A 16,283-nucleotide genomic window follows, 5' to 3' on the forward strand; every position below is an offset into this window, starting at 1 on the left:
GATCTGTTCAGAGATTTTAATGGGCAAACTTATTCGATAATGTTTTATCTTTTAATCAGGAGTGATTGAAAGATTGAAAGTTCTAATCAGGTTCGATGCAGAAGTATTGCAGAATTATTTGAAGCTTTCTTCTACCTGCAAAATCCAGACGGATTAGAATTTGGCAGGGTCACAGCAGTAAATAAAACAGGAATGAAACATATAACTTCTTCAGTGGATGAAACTCCTCAGTTTTGAATTAATTTGTACCTTGTAACATGGCAGTGTGCACCCTGGCACAATAAAGGATTCAGCAGTAAAAACAGAATTATGTCTGCAGACAGACATTTTAAAAGATTGCAGTGTGGAATGCTAAAGCAATACCACCCAGTTTGTCTCACTATTGCTTCTGATCAATCTGGCAATGCAATTTCCAGAGTTCCACATAATTCCAGAGATAATAGTGGGATGAGAGCAACAAACACTTTCCTGCCTGCTTCAGCTCTTGTAATCAACGATTTCTCCGTTTCCACCATCAGACTCCCGTTAGCCATTGCTGGAGATGTATGCTGACCACCCTGACATAAGCAAAGCCCTGTATGCAGAACAGCAATTTAATCTATTTTTTATTTAAGCAGAAGTCAGTTGACCGATGACACCATACTGGACACTGTCTGAAATGGAAAACATGGACCTATGCTTTCCCCTTTTTTATATTCTCAGCTTTGCTTTTATTCTTTTATTCTCTGTAGAGTTATTTTTATGTACGCTAATAATTTAGTCACATATAAATGCCATATATATATGGTGGGGCAATAAATTGTTCCTTCTTGAGCCCACTGGGACGTGGCTAATCTTTCTGAGCTCTCAGTGTCAGCAGAGTGAATATATTTGTTTGCCATGTTGGGAGCCCCAGGCACCATTCCCCTGGGGAGCTTGCAGCCAGGGCTGCTGCAACAAACAGCTGTGCAAGCCTTTGGGAGGCAGACGCGTGACAGTGCGAGGGCATCGGAGGAGGAAGGAGAAAGGGACAGAGGCCAGTGTTGCACGCAGCACCCGACCAGTATTCAAGGCAGCCCAGGGTGCCACAGCACACTGACCTAGTAGCTTACTCCATTGAAGGTGGGTTTAGGATTGCAGCCTGCATGTTAGCATATTTGCTGCCCTCTGGTGTTCACATAGAACATTAACTTTGCCCACTGTTCAGGGCCCCCCCTTCAAGAAATAGTACAGTCGTACCTCGGGGTACATACGCTTCAGGTTACAGACTCCGCTAACCCAGAAATAGTGCTTCAGGTTAAGAACTTTGCTTCAGGATGAGAAGAGAAACCGTGCTCCGGCAGTGCGGCGGCAGCAGGAGGCCCCATTAGCTAAAGTGGTGCTTCAGGTCAAGAACAGTTTCAGGTTAAGGAAGGACCTCTGGAACGAATTAAGTACTTAACCCGAGGTACCACTGTATCTGTAAGCAAATTTAAAGTGAAAAAAACCCACATTCAGTAGCAGAATATGGGGGTGGGGGTGATCCTGCAAGCATTAGCTAACGCTTATCTATATTGCTGTGAAAAGCTGATTTTGGCTGATCTAGTGGTAGACAGAGAAGAAGCAATGAATTCAAATAGCAGAAGAGCAGATTTAGGTAGGATATCAGGAATTGCAGACCAATGAATCAAAATGTCCGGAGAAAGTATCTGTACCAAGAATTTGAGCAGATGATTATGTTTAAAACATACAGAAACAGCAATAAACCGTTTAGAAAATCCAAATATGATTTGTTTTAATCCAATTACAAAATACATTGAAGCAGCTGTAGGCTATAGTCTTCAAGTGACTAAACAATGTTTTTAAAGGGGGAAATGTTATCTAAATTGTGCTTGGGTTTATTTTTTCAAAATTAATTGTTACAGCAAATGATGACGCAATATTTTCCATAAGAAAACCCTCATGGCAGAGCTATATGCTATTAATGTGGGACTGCTGCTAAAATGGGATACTCGTCCATAATTAACACCACTGTACTGCGTGTTGCACTGGCCCTACCGCACAATGCAATGAGATCACAAGGAACATGGCAGGGAGTCCCCATTCTTAGCAGAGGCCCCGTGTTTCTTTTAACATCTTGCTCTGCCCCATTTTGACTGAAGCCTGGTCTAAGTGTTATACTTAGCACTTTGTGTGAGAAGCAAAATGGAAAATGGTTTGCTCTGAAAGCATCTTGTGTGCTGTGTGGCATCTTGTCTCCAATCACACAGATATTTGTATTGATTTTTTACTGTGTGTGGAAATACAGTCAGACACAGACAGTATTTAAACTAAGTTCTGCCTTCTGTTTCTGTAATGTCTAACATCACCACTCTTTTTGGGCAGACTGATTACCCCCTTCCTGCATGTCATATTCTCAACAACCATTCAGAGAAAGAGGTTGTCAGTCTGGTCAGTTTGGCTGCTGCACAGACTGCTCTGGCTAAATGTAAATGTTGCCCTTATTATGCAAGTGGGATAGAATGCCAAACTATCACAGACTTCTTGTTGCAGAAAGCAGGGGATTCGATATGCAACCAACACATGATACACACTGCAAACAAGCAAAAATACCACATGAGAACTCCATTCGTGAGGGAACTGAAACATTTAAACTTGACCTGGTAGGAAAGATAACATGTTCTCTGCTGTGACAAATCCAGTCCATCTATAAAGCTTCCAAATTTACCACTAATGTACTTCTTCATGTTTTTCCTCTGTCACATGTTCGCATACATGCCATTGATCAAGTAGTCTAGCTTAGTGTAACGCCTTCTCTGAAGGGATTCAAGCATCTTTCTACCTACCAGCACTGTAACGCAGAGAAAGAAGACCACCCCCAAAAGCAATGCAGCTGTAAGTATGCTTTTGTCACCAAAGTGAGGGGAAAGTTCCTTGCTTGGCTCTCCATTAAGCATATCGCCTTTCAAGCCTTGTTGCCCATTGCCAAGATGGACATCATGTAAAGAAGCAGAAGAAATCTTCATAAGCAGTGGGCTGAGGCTACGAGCACTAGATCCAGCAGTGGTAGAGGGGTTGGGAACAGTGGTACTTCTTCTTAGATTTGTAGTTGCCCAAGGTGCATTCTTATGATAAGCTGTAATAGACCTAGTGGTTGTTGCCTTTCTAGGAGACACGTGAGGAATTATAGTACCTGGCTGGGTGCCATTGGTAATAGCAGGTGACTTAACTGTGGGCTGCACAGTGGGAATACCAGGCTCAACAGCATTTGGAGTACTTGGGGACAACAAACTCTTGAGTTCAGGCATTGTTGAAGAACCCAAGCTCTTTGAACCATTTGCCCCTCTGCTTTGTGGATGCTGGGAGTGTCCATCCATCTCATCTATGTGTTTATCATCTAAGTGGTTCAATATTTCCACACTCTTTGAGGGATTTGGCTTTTGCAAAGGACCTGACCCATGAAGAGGGCTTGTTGGGATGTGAGGATTGAACACAGCAGCCAGTGCAGACACAGACTTCCCATTCACACTTGGGTGGGAGAGCTGAACTGAAGAAGGAGTTGGCATGGGAACCTTTGCATCTAAAAAAGAAGAAAGGAGGTATATTATTATTTGTTAATACTCTCAACAAGCAAGTCCCCACACAAATACAAATTAAGGGTGAAGAGCCCTTAATTTATTTCAGAATCACTATCCTGCACCCCAGTAGAGGAGACTCGCATTCTGATTCTGCTTACAAAGAACCCTAGAGATTGCAGATTCTGCAGGAATGTTGGGAATTATTATTATTATTATTATTACTCAGAATCCTGTACAGAACTACAATTTCCAGAATCCCTTGCTGGGGAACCATTACTGTCAAAAAGTTCAAAACTGGCTCACATGTATAGTTTAGACATGCCTTCAGTTCAATGGGATTTGCCTCCTGGTAGGGCTACAATCCTATGCACACTCGCTTGCAAGTAAGCCTTATTAAATTTGGTGGAAGTTACTTAAGAGTAAACTTTCCTAGGATCAAGTATGCTTAGATGCTCTAACACAACACTACAATGCACAAACTGTACAATCGGTGGAACATCCCTATTGGTATGGTGAAGCTGTGTTGTCTGCAAATGGTCTGGCTAAAACAAGAACACGTCACAACACTTACTTGATCTTAGAATCATATAACTGTAGGTTTTGGAGGGATACCAAGGATCATTTAGTTGAACCCCCTACAGTGCAGAAATCACAGCTAAAGAATCTTTGACAGATTCAGTTTAACAGATTGCAATACATAATAAAATCAAAATTTATCATAATATCAACATAACCCTGTTTAGGGAAGTTTTAATATTTGAAGTTTTATTCTGTTTTTAGTGTTCTGCTGGGAGCAGCCCAGAGTAGCTGGGGAAACCCAGCCAGATGGGAGGGGTATAAATAATAAAAATTATTATTATTATTATTATTATTATTATTATTATTATTATTATTACCACCACCACCACTTCATTATCTATACTGCACCCATCTGGCTGGGTTTCCCCAGCCACCCTGGGCAACTTACAGCATATCTGAAAATATAATAAAAACATCAAACATTAAAAACTTCCCTAAACAGGGCTCCCTTCAGAGGTCTTCTAAAAGTCAGATAGTTGTTTATTTCCTTGACGTCTGATGGGAGGGTGTTCCACAGGGTGGGTGCCACTACCAAGAAGGCCCTCTGCATGGTTCCCTGTAACCTCACATCTCGCAGTGAGGGAACCTCCAGAAGACCCTCGGCGCTGGACCTCAGTGTCCGGGCTGAACAATGGGGGTGTAGACGCTCCTTCAGGTATATTGGGCTGAGGCCATTTAGGGCTTTAAAGGTCAGCACCAGCACTTTGAATAAAACAGTCAATAATAAAACAGCAACATGAAGCAAGAAAATCTTCCACTATCAATCAACACTTTTTCTTTTTAAAAATCATTGTTTACCTTTTATCATTCGGTAGGTCACCAGTCCTGACACTTGTCTCACCAGGAAGGTTTCATTAGTGGGATAATAGAACAGGTAGCAATTTGTGTAATTTCCTTTGCTCCTGGTATTAAAGACCACATAGTTGCACTTCTTGCTGTCTGGAAAACACACACACAAACACACAACCTAAATATACTGTAACACTGGAGAGACTTTATATCTGATATATTTATAAGACATCTCAATATAGAGTGGAATAGTCCTCAATATTCCACCTTGCTGGCTTAGTTCCCACTTGGGCAGGAAACCTGTTACTGGGCTGTACCATTCCAGAGTTCGTTCGTTCATGTGTGTGTGTGTGTGTGTAACTAGCTAGCTAGTCAGCGTTATTATTAGCCTAGCTTTCTACCCAATAGGCTAGTTTCTATATGAAGGAGAATTATTTTTTTTCATATGGTGGAGCTCCCCTCATTCTGAAGTGGTATAGCCCAGTCATGACGTCACACTCACTATGAGAAGAATTCCAGACCTTTGTCAGGCTCCAGAAGTGCCAGAGTTTAGGGCAGCCCAATGTTAGTTGGAGATTCAGAGTTGCATCCAGCCCAGTTCAATTCAGTGTAGACCCACTGAAATTAATGAAACTAAGTTTGTCATGGCCCTTAATTTTGATGGGTCTACTCTGAGTAGGACTAGCAATGGGTACCACTCTCATTCTCCTCCCCAGTGCCCTCTCTGAACTTGACAGGGCAGACTCTGGTCTTTCAAATTTCAGTGGTGCTCTGTGCAAACCCCAAATTTGGTGCCCCCTGCCTCTCGCCTTCCGTTCTGCGCACTGTGTCATGGTTGCAGTATCCTGCAGAGCCCCTCTTGGCTCGGTGCTGCCCCAAATCTGCCTCTGGGCGGAGAGGCTGAAAAAACTCAGAGGAACTGGTTCATTAACCTTTCAACTTATTTTGTGACATTTTTATCCCACCCTCCTTCTGGAGTACCAGGCAACCTCTGCTTTTTCTCCCATTCTGTACACTCATATACCCTGTGAGGTAGATTAGGTTGAAAAACCACACCAGCAGCCGGCTCTGTCCCATACTGAGAAGGAAAAGACTCAACTGTTACTAGCTATGCACTCACCAATCCATTCCTGCATTGCAGGGGATTGGACTAGATGACAATCACAAATTGTGGGCGTCACAATTTAATGATGTCAACAAGCTGGAACGTGTGCAGAGGAGGGCAACCAAGATAATCAAAGGTCTGGAAACCAAGCCTTGAGGGAGTTGGTATGGTTAGCCTGGAAAAGAGGAGACTGAGAGGAGATATGATAGCCATCTTCAAATATCTTAAGGGCTTTCACATGGAAGAGGGAGCATGCTTGTTTTCTCCTGCTCTGGAGGGTAGGACCAATGGCCTCAAGTAACAAGAAAAGAGATTCTGACTAAACATTTGGAAACCTTTCTGACAGGTTTGGCAGTGGAACACTCCCATTAGAGATGGTGGACTCTCCTTCCTGGGAGATTTTTAAGCAGAGCTTGGATGACTATCTGTCATGGATGCTTTAGTTGAGAGTCTTGCATTGAAGGGGGTTGGACCAGAGGACCCTTGGGTCCCTTCCAACTCCATAATTCTATTATTCTATGATTCATCCTAGTCAGCAGCTGTGAACTTGGCTTTCTAAAAGCAGCATGAATATGAACTCTGGGAGCATCTGCTCCCCATGTGTGCAAGACGTAGCTGCTTTGAAAAGGCTAGGTGGTGAGACTACCAGCCAAGATGAGGATTAGAGTGGGCAGGTCTCCTGAGTCTTAAACCTGAGACTGAGGGGACAAAGCCTGGCAGAAAAGGAGTGAAACATTAGGGTCAGGAAGTGGGGAGTAGCTCCAGGGCAGGGGGGCTCAGGGTGCGTTCTGGTAAGCATCATGGAAGAACTATTAGAGGGGGCAGATTAAAGCAAGACTCTAAGCCCTCTTATTGAATATACTCAACATTAAATTTTCTGTACTTCATGATTTCCAGAGCTATAGATGCTCTTGACATATAGCTGCACGTGGCTGGAAACATGGGACTGAAGGAGGGGTGGGGAGAAGTCACATTTGGAGATTGATTGCAAGCTCCAACTCAGTCCATCCCAGCTCATTTCAAGTGCAGTCAAGTGACACATCTATATGATAAACATAGACTGATTTTATGCCAACTATAGCTGTCATGGATCCCCATACTCACCCCTCCCTCCATTCTGGGAACTGTAGTTTGGTGTAAGTGCTGAGAACTCTATAATTCACACACACACACACACACACACACACACACACACAGGACAATAGTTCTCAGGGTTTCCAGGAGTGGGGAAATGACTGGCTGTTAAACCAATTTAAGCCTATAATGTAGATGCACCTAAAGAGCACCGTTTTTACCTGCACCCAAGCAGCAGACATCAACACAGGCTTCCCAAGATGAAGCATGGAGTGGATCTTGCCCCCGGATGCCTTTGGAAAAGGCTGCTTTGATGTCAATAGTGATGTTCTCCATCTTCTCCGTGGAACACACTTGATTTTGGGATGGCTTTGGCAAGGTATAAAAGGCCATGGCAAAGAGGCAAGCAGAGCACCATGCAATCCGGATGGACATCTCTTTCCCTTAGCTGTGACAGACTCCTTACAGTTCTTTTGTTACCATCAGGGTGAGTAAAACTCAGGGTACAGCAATTTTAAGAAAGCTGTGGTGTTTGCATTTGTTCTAGTGAAAAAATGATGAGATAATATCTTACTGTTTAACGCCACAAACAAAAATAAATTCTCATTTCCATTAATATTCACGTATAATTAATTTTTCAAACCAATTAAAAGGAAGTTTGTTGGCATCCATCTGTCTTGAAAGACAACAGAGTGTGCCTCCAGGGGTGAAGTCAAACGGCTGTGTTAGCAGCACCCAAGTGACCTCCCCAGGGCGCCAGGCTGGGCAGTGAGTGTGGAGGTCCTGGCCAGGTGACACCACCCTCTCAGTCTCACTGATGTGGTCCAAAGCAAAGCAAAGCAATTGGATTGGCACCAGGAGTTGCCAAAAGGAGGATTTACTCCTTAGCCTTTCCTTCTCCCAAAGATATCCCACAAGACAGTGATTGTTTAAGGTCAGAGTTTTCCTTCTCTTAGGTGGGCTACCGTTTCAGGTGGATGCTCCTCACTTCCCTCTACAGCATGTGCAGAAACCGCCTTCTTGATGGTTAGACCCACTATTGGTCTCGTCTGCTCAATCCGCCAGAGCCGGTCTTCCCATGCAGGGGAAGTTCCTAACTCACTGAGGGTTTGAGACCCGTTGGCTACCCTCACCTGGTTTAGCTGGCCAGTTGAAGCTATTCCCAGAGTGTGGCCATTGTTGCATGCTGACAGCTTCTAGGAGCCACAGGTGAGAGCTGAGTGCAGGGTGGGGACTCCAGAAGGAGCATGACATGTCCCCCACCAGAGGCACAACACTTCCCTTTGCACCCCATACAGCCCTGAAAGCAGGTATGTGAACTAAAACAACCAAATTAATGTTAAGAGTAGAAAAAGGATGCACACAGGTCAATGTGCTGCTGGATAAAATCAAAGGCCCATTGAGTCCAGCACCCTGCTCTCAAGGTGTTCAGACGCTTATGAGGCCTCAAGTGCAATAGCAGCCGTCTCCTCACTTGTGATTCTAAGCAACTGCTATGCCGAGGAATACTGCCTCTGACACTGGAGACAGAACATCACCCTCAGGTTTTGTAGCCATTGGTAGCCTTGTGCTCCATTAATTTCTCTAATCTTCTTTTAAAGGCACCCCAAGTTGATGGCCATCATATCCTTTGGGAGTGAATTCCACAGCTCAACTATGCATTGTGTGCAGTAGTACTTTGCTTTTCATGTAGCTCATGAAAAACCACAGGCTTCATTTGTTGCAAATCAAGAGGTATACATTAACTTCTCAGATATCTGCTTCTTGGGGGGTTTTATGCAAGACATTCATACTCTCAAACCACTACTTTATTTGGGACATTGAACGTACAAAAAAGGGAGAACCCCATATGCATGCAAGTTTCCACATGCCTCAACACTGCACTTAAAGGGCGCAGAACCTCTGCACTTCCCTCTAAGCGAACAACACTCACACCACAGTGATCTGTGGCTAAGAAAGAAGCTGTGTTGGCTCAAAGAGTCTGGCACATGGAATAACAGTGTAATCCTATGAATGTCTCTTACAGGGCTCGGGAACAGATGAACAATTTGGAATGTCCTCATATCATTTCCCTAGGTATAGTTACATTTGTAATCTCTTATTTATTGCACCCGATGTACATCTAACATATGGTTGAAAACATGATGAGCATATTTGTTTAAGGCTTAAGAAAAAAGGCAAATTAAACACATTCTCTTCCCCATGCCACTTTTTCTTTTCTGGGTACACAACATAGATATGAACCACGAGTCTTTAAAAAAATTTAGAATCATCCTTACAATGAGTGAAGGGATGAAAAAGGAGGGGAAGGATAGTGAGAATAGTGAAGGAAAGGGGATATAATGAGGGGCTCTTATCCTCACAGTAGCATAAAACATTTAACTCTTCCAGCTTTGCTTCTGATTGTATTTTAATGTCCTGACACTCTCAGATAACATATTTCAAGATTTCTGAAGTTTTTCTGCATTTGAGACCCACAATTTTACAAGACTATCACAAACTGGAGTCTGCTAGGTCTGGCTCCCACCAGGTTTGTGGCAATTAAATACACTGAGAATTGGCATCCATCTGTCTTGGGAGACAATGGAGGAGCTGCACCTTTGGGGGTGAAGTCACACTGTTGGAAGGTTACAGAACTTGTTGTGGCTGTAGAGACCAATTTGGGAAAGACATGTTTTGTTGCATTATATTATTAATTTTATTAAACCAAACAAGTTAGCTCAGCAATGGAAGAACCAGACTGAAAAACCCATGAACATATGCGAAAATATTATCTGGGATACAGCAATGTCTGAGCATCTCACCAGACATAGGAGGACAATTTCAGGCTTAACAAATAGAGACACTTTCCATGGAACGTGGACCCCTTTCTTTTACTAGGTTAACGACCAAAATCAAGATCTCGTACCAACTGCTCAATATTCTCAGTGGAGAGGTTACATAAAGTAATATGTCTGAATGTTGAATGCTGGATAAGTGTTTACTAGTTTTTGGATGTGCATTTGCATTAAAAAAACCAACAATGATAAAAATTTGTCTTAAAAAAAATTAAACCAAGCAATTACAGCTGATCTTTACCCAGCTGCTCAGTGTCAGATTCTTGCAGGTTTTATTGTAATTTTAGTAGCTCTTGGAAATTCTGGAAGGTCTCCTGCTTCATTGAACCAGGACTCCACTGAAGGTCTTGCCTCCTGCCCCATCCATTCTGCTCAGGTGTGAGTCAGATGGAAGGCATAACAACCACCACCACCACCACCACCTCAGGAATGTGTGATTCACACCACATACCGGTAGGTGGTATTTGCGCAGTCTTCAGAGCACAGGTGGGGCAAGAATGTAAGGATGTGTTTGGGCCCTCTCCTTCCTTCTTTCCTAGACCCGAGGCAGATTTCACCAAAGTAGCTGGATTTCCTGTGAAAATCCACTTTCCCAAAGAGAGCTTGCCAGAAAGGCTTCCTTCAGTTTGTTTATGTACTAAAATACTCTGAATTGCCTTCTTGCCCATGTTACTTTAAGGAGTGCTGTAGGCAGAATACCCAATAAAACGTTATATACATTTAATGTACATCTACGTTATACATTGAAAGGCACAAGCGCAGGGCCAGAGGAAAGAGGTAAAGGGAGAGCTTGAGAGGATTGGGGGAGAAATGCGAGTTGCAATCTTAGGGTGCTTTGGACTACAGTTGCAACTGAAATCATTCAACCCCCATTGCAAATTGGGTTTATTATCAAAATTTACAGACTTTCTGCTATTTGCAATGAGCAAATCAAACAAAAACAATTGAAATAGCTCAACAAAACAGATGCTTCAAGGTGTTTCCCCACTTGAAGCATCCAAAGTCTCTAGGAACATTCAGTACCTTTAATATTTTGTTGTAGCCTGCGCCTTGTTTGTGAAGCAAATTCCTTTGTTCCAGCCTCATACATATTGTCCGGGGGGGGGGGGGGGGAGAATCCTTATCATAATTTATCATCATCTCCCATGTAGTTCAGGTGAGAGTTCATCTAATGTCTTCATCTAATGTCTTTCTCAACAGCCCGGCATACAGAAATTACCGTAAGTCACTGGGGCGAGTGATGAAGTGATGCAGGCCCAGGTCAGATAAGACGCTTTCATTTATCCTGGATTATATGCAGGTTTATAGTAGAGAATAAACCAGAGTTTCCCAGTTTGAATGTCACAGAAAACTGTGGTTTACCCAAGCTCCTGAAACCTTTCTTATGGACTTGGAGTATGAGAAAAGAAAGGAGAGAACTCCTGGGCACACTTGTACTTGAGCGATTGTTGCACTTGATTTAGGCTACATAACATTTATTTGCTTATTTGCTTATTTTATAAGCTTATTTGCTTATTTTTCTACCATCCTCAATCTGCACAATACTTTACATAATATAGCAGGATAGACCTCTGCACTGAGGAGCTTACAATCTGTAAATCAGCACAAGAGAGACAAAGGAAGAGAAGGTGGGCACTGGAGGTAGGAGTAAATAGGCTTTAAAGATCAGCACCAACACTTTGAATTGTGCTCAGAAACGCACTAGGAGCCACTGAAGATTTTTTGGACCGGTGTTATATGGTCTTGGTGGCCACTCTCAGTCACCAGTCTAGCTGCCGCATTCTGGATTAGTTGTAGTTTCCGGGTCACCTTCAAAGGTAGCCCCACATAGAGTGCATTGCCGTAGTCCAAGCGGGCGATAACTAGAGCATGCACCACTCTGGCAAGACAGTCTGCGGGCAGGGAGGGTCTCAGCCTGCGTACCAGATGGAGCTGATAAACAGCTGCCCTGAACACAGAATTGACCTGCACCTCCATGGACAGCTGTGAGTCCAGAATGAGTCCCAGGCTGCATACCTGGTCCTTCAGGGGCACAGGACCAGGGAGTCCTCCACACCTGCCCCACCAAAAACTTCTGTCTTGTCAGGATTCAACCTCAATCTGTTAGCCGCCATCCATCCTCCAACTGCCTCCAGACACTCACACAGGTGGGCACAGCTGGGTGAGACCAACTCCACCCTGTTCACCCACCCAGTTTCAGTGATACATGCCAGATCAGCCTCCCCATCCATAATCAGATCATGGATGAGGGAGATTTTATTCTGGGCTGCCCTGGCGCTCAACAGCAGCAGTCACAGACCTGAGGGCTGCCCCAGGTTGGAGGAGGGGCTGGCACACGGCTGTGTGTGCCCCTCACCCAGCCTGCCCCTCCTCCCTCACCATACCTCCCCCTACTTAGAACCCCTGTAACTGGGCCTCCCCCACTCTCTCCCACTCCTCTCCTCCCAGGCACATCCCACCAAGCGCCCTTACAAAACAAGTATCCAAGTCAGATGGAGTTTTAAACTTATTAAAACATTTCTGTACTCCTTTCCCATATTCCTTTCTGGCAGGCCTCATGCGCTTTTTAAACAGCTATAGATATGCATTTCCTCAAGGCAGAGAACTCTTTGCTTGCTGAATTTCTGCTTGCCAGGAAGCGAGCTATAACAATACTTAACTATTTTAACAGTAACAATATTTCACAGTTAAGCGGATCCAAAGCTCTGCCAGAAAAGGAAAAGGAAGTGACTCCAGATCCAACCCAACCACTCCATATTATAAAGCAATACTTCCTTCTGGTGGGTCAGATTACTGGGTGTGTCAACAGATTTCTATCACAGGGCAATTCAGCACATACAGCTAAGAAAAGAACTTTATATGACTTAAAGGGTGTCTCCATAACAGATAAGATTGTGTTAAATCCACTGAGGGCAAGGGGGCGGGCTGGGATCCACACCCTTCTTTTAAAAAATAGCATAATTACCTGATGTGTGAGACAGAGTCACACATTACATTATTATTAATACATCACACTTAATTTTCCTGGGGGAAATGTGGTGGCTGAATAAGCCATTCTAAGAACAATATCCTGTGATTTATATGGCATTTCTCCTAATGCTTGAAGAATCTGAAGGACTAACAAGTTGAGGGAAAAGCCATAAGACATCCTGACAAGACAGTAGCGCAGGGGTGCTTCTCACTGGCCAGGAAATGGGTGCGCCATCCATTCCAGATGGCCTTGCACTGAAAAAGCAGGCGCACAGCTGAGGAGACTTCTTGATCCAGGATCATACCCTTTAGCAGCAGCGTTGCATTTTCTGGACAGGAATAGCTTGGCTACAGTGATCCATGCTCCCCCAGCTGCTTCACAGTGTTTACATACGGCTGCCTGTGAAGACGTCCCAGAAGTCGCAACCAATGCAGAATATAACAGGCAGAATGCAAACTGCCACAGCTAGATGGCATCATATTATTCTCAAAGAGCTGTACTAGTTACCTATTCACTTCAGAGCCCAGTTCTAGGTGGGCATCTTTACCTTAAAACCCTCAATGACTTAAGACCCAAATACCTCTCCCTATTTCAATCTGCCCAGGCTGGCCAAGAATGTCCGCAAAGGCCCTTCCCAGAGTTCCTTTGCCAAAGGAGGCGCATTAGGCAGCAACAAAGGAGTGGTGCCCCAGTTGTGTAACACCCTTTTAATTTGCCCAGGCATTTAAAATAGTCATCATCCTATATGTCTGTTCTCCTACATTCAGTGTTTCAGAATTGGTTTTACTTATTTCATTTTTTGTATTATTGCATTTTATTCTGGCATGATTACTTTAGTCATGTCCATTGGGTGCTGCCCTGATATTTGCAAAGATGAAGTGCAGTTCAAAAACATTTTACATAAAATTATTTAACACTAAGAGAACTATAGTTTGTGCCTCTTCTGGAGCTCATTCATTCACTGATGGGCAGGGTTTGTCACTTTCCACTTTTGTACAGTGTCCATGATGCACAGCTTACTTGGTAGAGCATGACTCTCTTAATCTCAGGACCACATTGGGCAAAAGATTTCTGTATTGCAAGTGGTTGGACTAGATGACCCTTGTGGTTCCTTCCAATTCTACAGTTCTCTGATTCTAAGAATCTATTTCTTAAGCACCATTGACTATTATTAATTTGTACTGCATCACACCTCTGACATGAACCAGAACAATGTCTATGAGGGAAGAGAACTGGTCAGTTTGGTTGTAATTAAAGCCCCAGGCAAGAGGTAGCTGTGGTGTGGTAAGAAGTCTTGGGATACAAAGAAGCAGACAAAGAGGCCTGGGTCTCATGAGGGGAAAGGGAGAGCGACCCTCCTAAAATACATAAGCTCACACAGCAATTCCCACCATCCCTGGACACTGGCCATGCTGGTGAGTCTGGAGGTGATAATGCTGCCTGCTTCAGTGCCCTAATTTTAGCCACATTATGCCCTCCCTTACTTTCTAAAAACCAACAGCAGGGGGTGGGGCTGCACAAAAGGTAAGGGCAATCCTTCTCCAGCCCCCTTGCTGCTTGAGGAAAAGGGCCACGGAAACATTAACTGAGCTAAGAACGCTGAAGAAACTCCACAAAGACCGGGAGGGGCCCTGTGATGCGCCCAGGGAGAAGGAAGGGCCTTGTCTGGGTCAGGACAAGAGACAGAGTGCTTGAAAAGCAGGGACCAAAGAAAACTGTGGGGAGTGGAAGCACAGAGGAGCCAAGGAAGGAGGGCGGTGGCAAAACCTCATAGATGATGCAGTATTGTGGGCTGTGTTAAACTAGAATCCTATTCTTAACAGACACATGGTTTTTAATTAATATTTTGAGATTATTGTATTTTAATGACGTTATACACGCCCCTGGGCTCTGATGGGAGGAAGGCTGGTATGCAAATACAAATAGTAATCATGGTGATGGAAGGGTGGAAGCTCACTGCCAAGAACAGATGCAGGTGGGAGCACTGGACTACTGCATTCCCCTGCACACACAATAAATGTGAAGAGGTCCACACATATCCCTTCAGTTTCTATGAAAGCTGGAACCCTGTGCAGTTGGGGTTTCAGTTCCTGTGGAAATTATGTCTACACCCCTGGGCAGAAGCCTATGGACATCCACACTCAATGTGTGGACACTGGGGATAGGGGGAGGAAACATGACTCTGTTCACTGCATGAATGGAGATTAATCTGCTTGTTGTGGTTTCTTCTGCCACTGCTGTACGTATTTTGACCTGGCAACCCCAAGAGGGCTACAAGGTCCAAGAAAAGGGGTGGAGGCCCGAATTTGCACATTAAGTTGAGCCAACCAGCTAATGTTTGGATGCAGGCTTCTAGTATTAATAATAGCCTTCTCACTTGCTGTTTTAGGGCAGAGGGCTGTGACTAAAAGACGACTGAGTGGGGTAGAAGCCTGAGCCCAGGCACAAATCAAGCTTCATCAAAATATAAAGTTCTGTTAGCTGACTTGCTTGGAGTTTTGGTGTCCCCAGAATGGGCTATCAGAACTACTGCACAGTGGGATGGAGACCTCCAGGCGCTCCCGAGGCTGTTCGACTTCGGCTCCCCTTGACCCTTGCCACTGGCCATGTTGGCAGGGCCGCCCCGGCCCCCGAGGGCCACCGGTGCCCCATCCCTGACTTCGAGGAAACGGCGGCATCTGCCAAAGGCAGCACGAAGAGGACACGCCTCGTTCCTGGGCCTCTTGCGCTGCGGGTTGCAGGTCAGACTGCCAATCCGTTTTCTCCACCATGAATCCTAGAGACCCTTTGGAATCCGGATCTTTCTTCTCTTGTTCCGAGGAGCAGTGAGGCCGAGTCCGATCCCAAGCTCGGGTCTGCGACCCCACGCGCTCCCACGGCCAAGAAGGCCACGAAGGCCCCGCTCAATTCTGTTCCGCTTTGGGGGGCTTACCTGGCACGGCGGCCGGCGCGCCCTCCCTCCGACGAAGTGGGCCGGCTTCCTCGAGCGCTGCGTGGGAAGATCTCCTCGGCTGTGTCTCCGCCTGCGAGTCGAGGGAGGAGTTCGTGGCCGGGGCGAGCGGCGGCGGAGAAGGAAGAGCTGCACCCCGAGCAGACGGCGCCTTCGCTCAGAAACAGGAGGCAAAGTTTCTTCAGAGGGAATGATTTCCACGAGCGAGCAACCCGATCTGCGCCGGCATGTACTCTGGTGGGCTTTACTGCCAATTGCCTTTACAGCTGCGGCTCCAGGAACGTCTCCTTTAAGCAAGCGCCGCGGAGCTCACCGGGGCTGCATCGCCGCGCCACCTGGCCGGGAGTCCGTCGCGAAGAGGCCCCGCCGCGCCCTCCGCTCCGCCTCCCGGCCTGGGCGAGGCTGACCCGGGAACCGAAACAGGCTGGTTGCTGGGAAGGCG

At 45.1% G+C, this 16,283-nt stretch overlaps 1 protein-coding gene and 1 long non-coding RNA gene across 5 annotated transcripts in view; both read right to left on the minus strand.

Moving 5' to 3' along the window:
* Positions 1-587: 587 nt before the first annotated feature.
* Positions 588-16,283, minus strand: part of LOC308477305 — a 121,354-nt gene continuing 105,658 nt past the window's right edge. Inside the window, exon 2 of the long non-coding RNA XR_013986468.1 lies at positions 588-1,218. This is a non-coding gene — a long non-coding RNA (uncharacterized lncRNA). The remainder of the gene's footprint in view (positions 1,219-16,283) is intronic.
* On the minus strand, positions 1,728-16,172 carry MANSC1 (MANSC domain containing 1). 4 transcript variants are annotated; one of them, XM_081005653.1, is made up of 4 exons: positions 15,824-16,172; positions 7,305-7,626; positions 4,914-5,054; positions 1,728-3,538 (listed from the first exon to the last, which is right to left on the minus strand). In XM_081005653.1, the coding sequence occupies exons 2-4, from the start codon at positions 7,516-7,518 to the stop codon at positions 2,718-2,720; spliced, it is 1,176 nt and encodes a 391-aa protein (XP_080861779.1). In that variant the 5' UTR covers positions 7,519-7,626; positions 15,824-16,172; the 3' UTR covers positions 1,728-2,717. The 4 variants fall into 4 exon arrangements, with proteins under 4 accessions (XP_080861779.1, XP_080861782.1, XP_080861781.1 ...); XM_081005656.1 differs by lacking the exons at positions 7,305-7,626; positions 15,824-16,172 and adding an exon at positions 6,025-6,431; XM_081005655.1 differs by lacking the exons at positions 7,305-7,626; positions 15,824-16,172 and adding an exon at positions 6,004-6,055.

The sequence above is a fragment of the Podarcis pityusensis genome, assembly GCF_964106645.2.
Source record: "Podarcis pityusensis genome assembly, chromosome: 5".
Taxonomy (NCBI): domain Eukaryota; kingdom Metazoa; phylum Chordata; class Lepidosauria; order Squamata; family Lacertidae; genus Podarcis; species Podarcis pityusensis.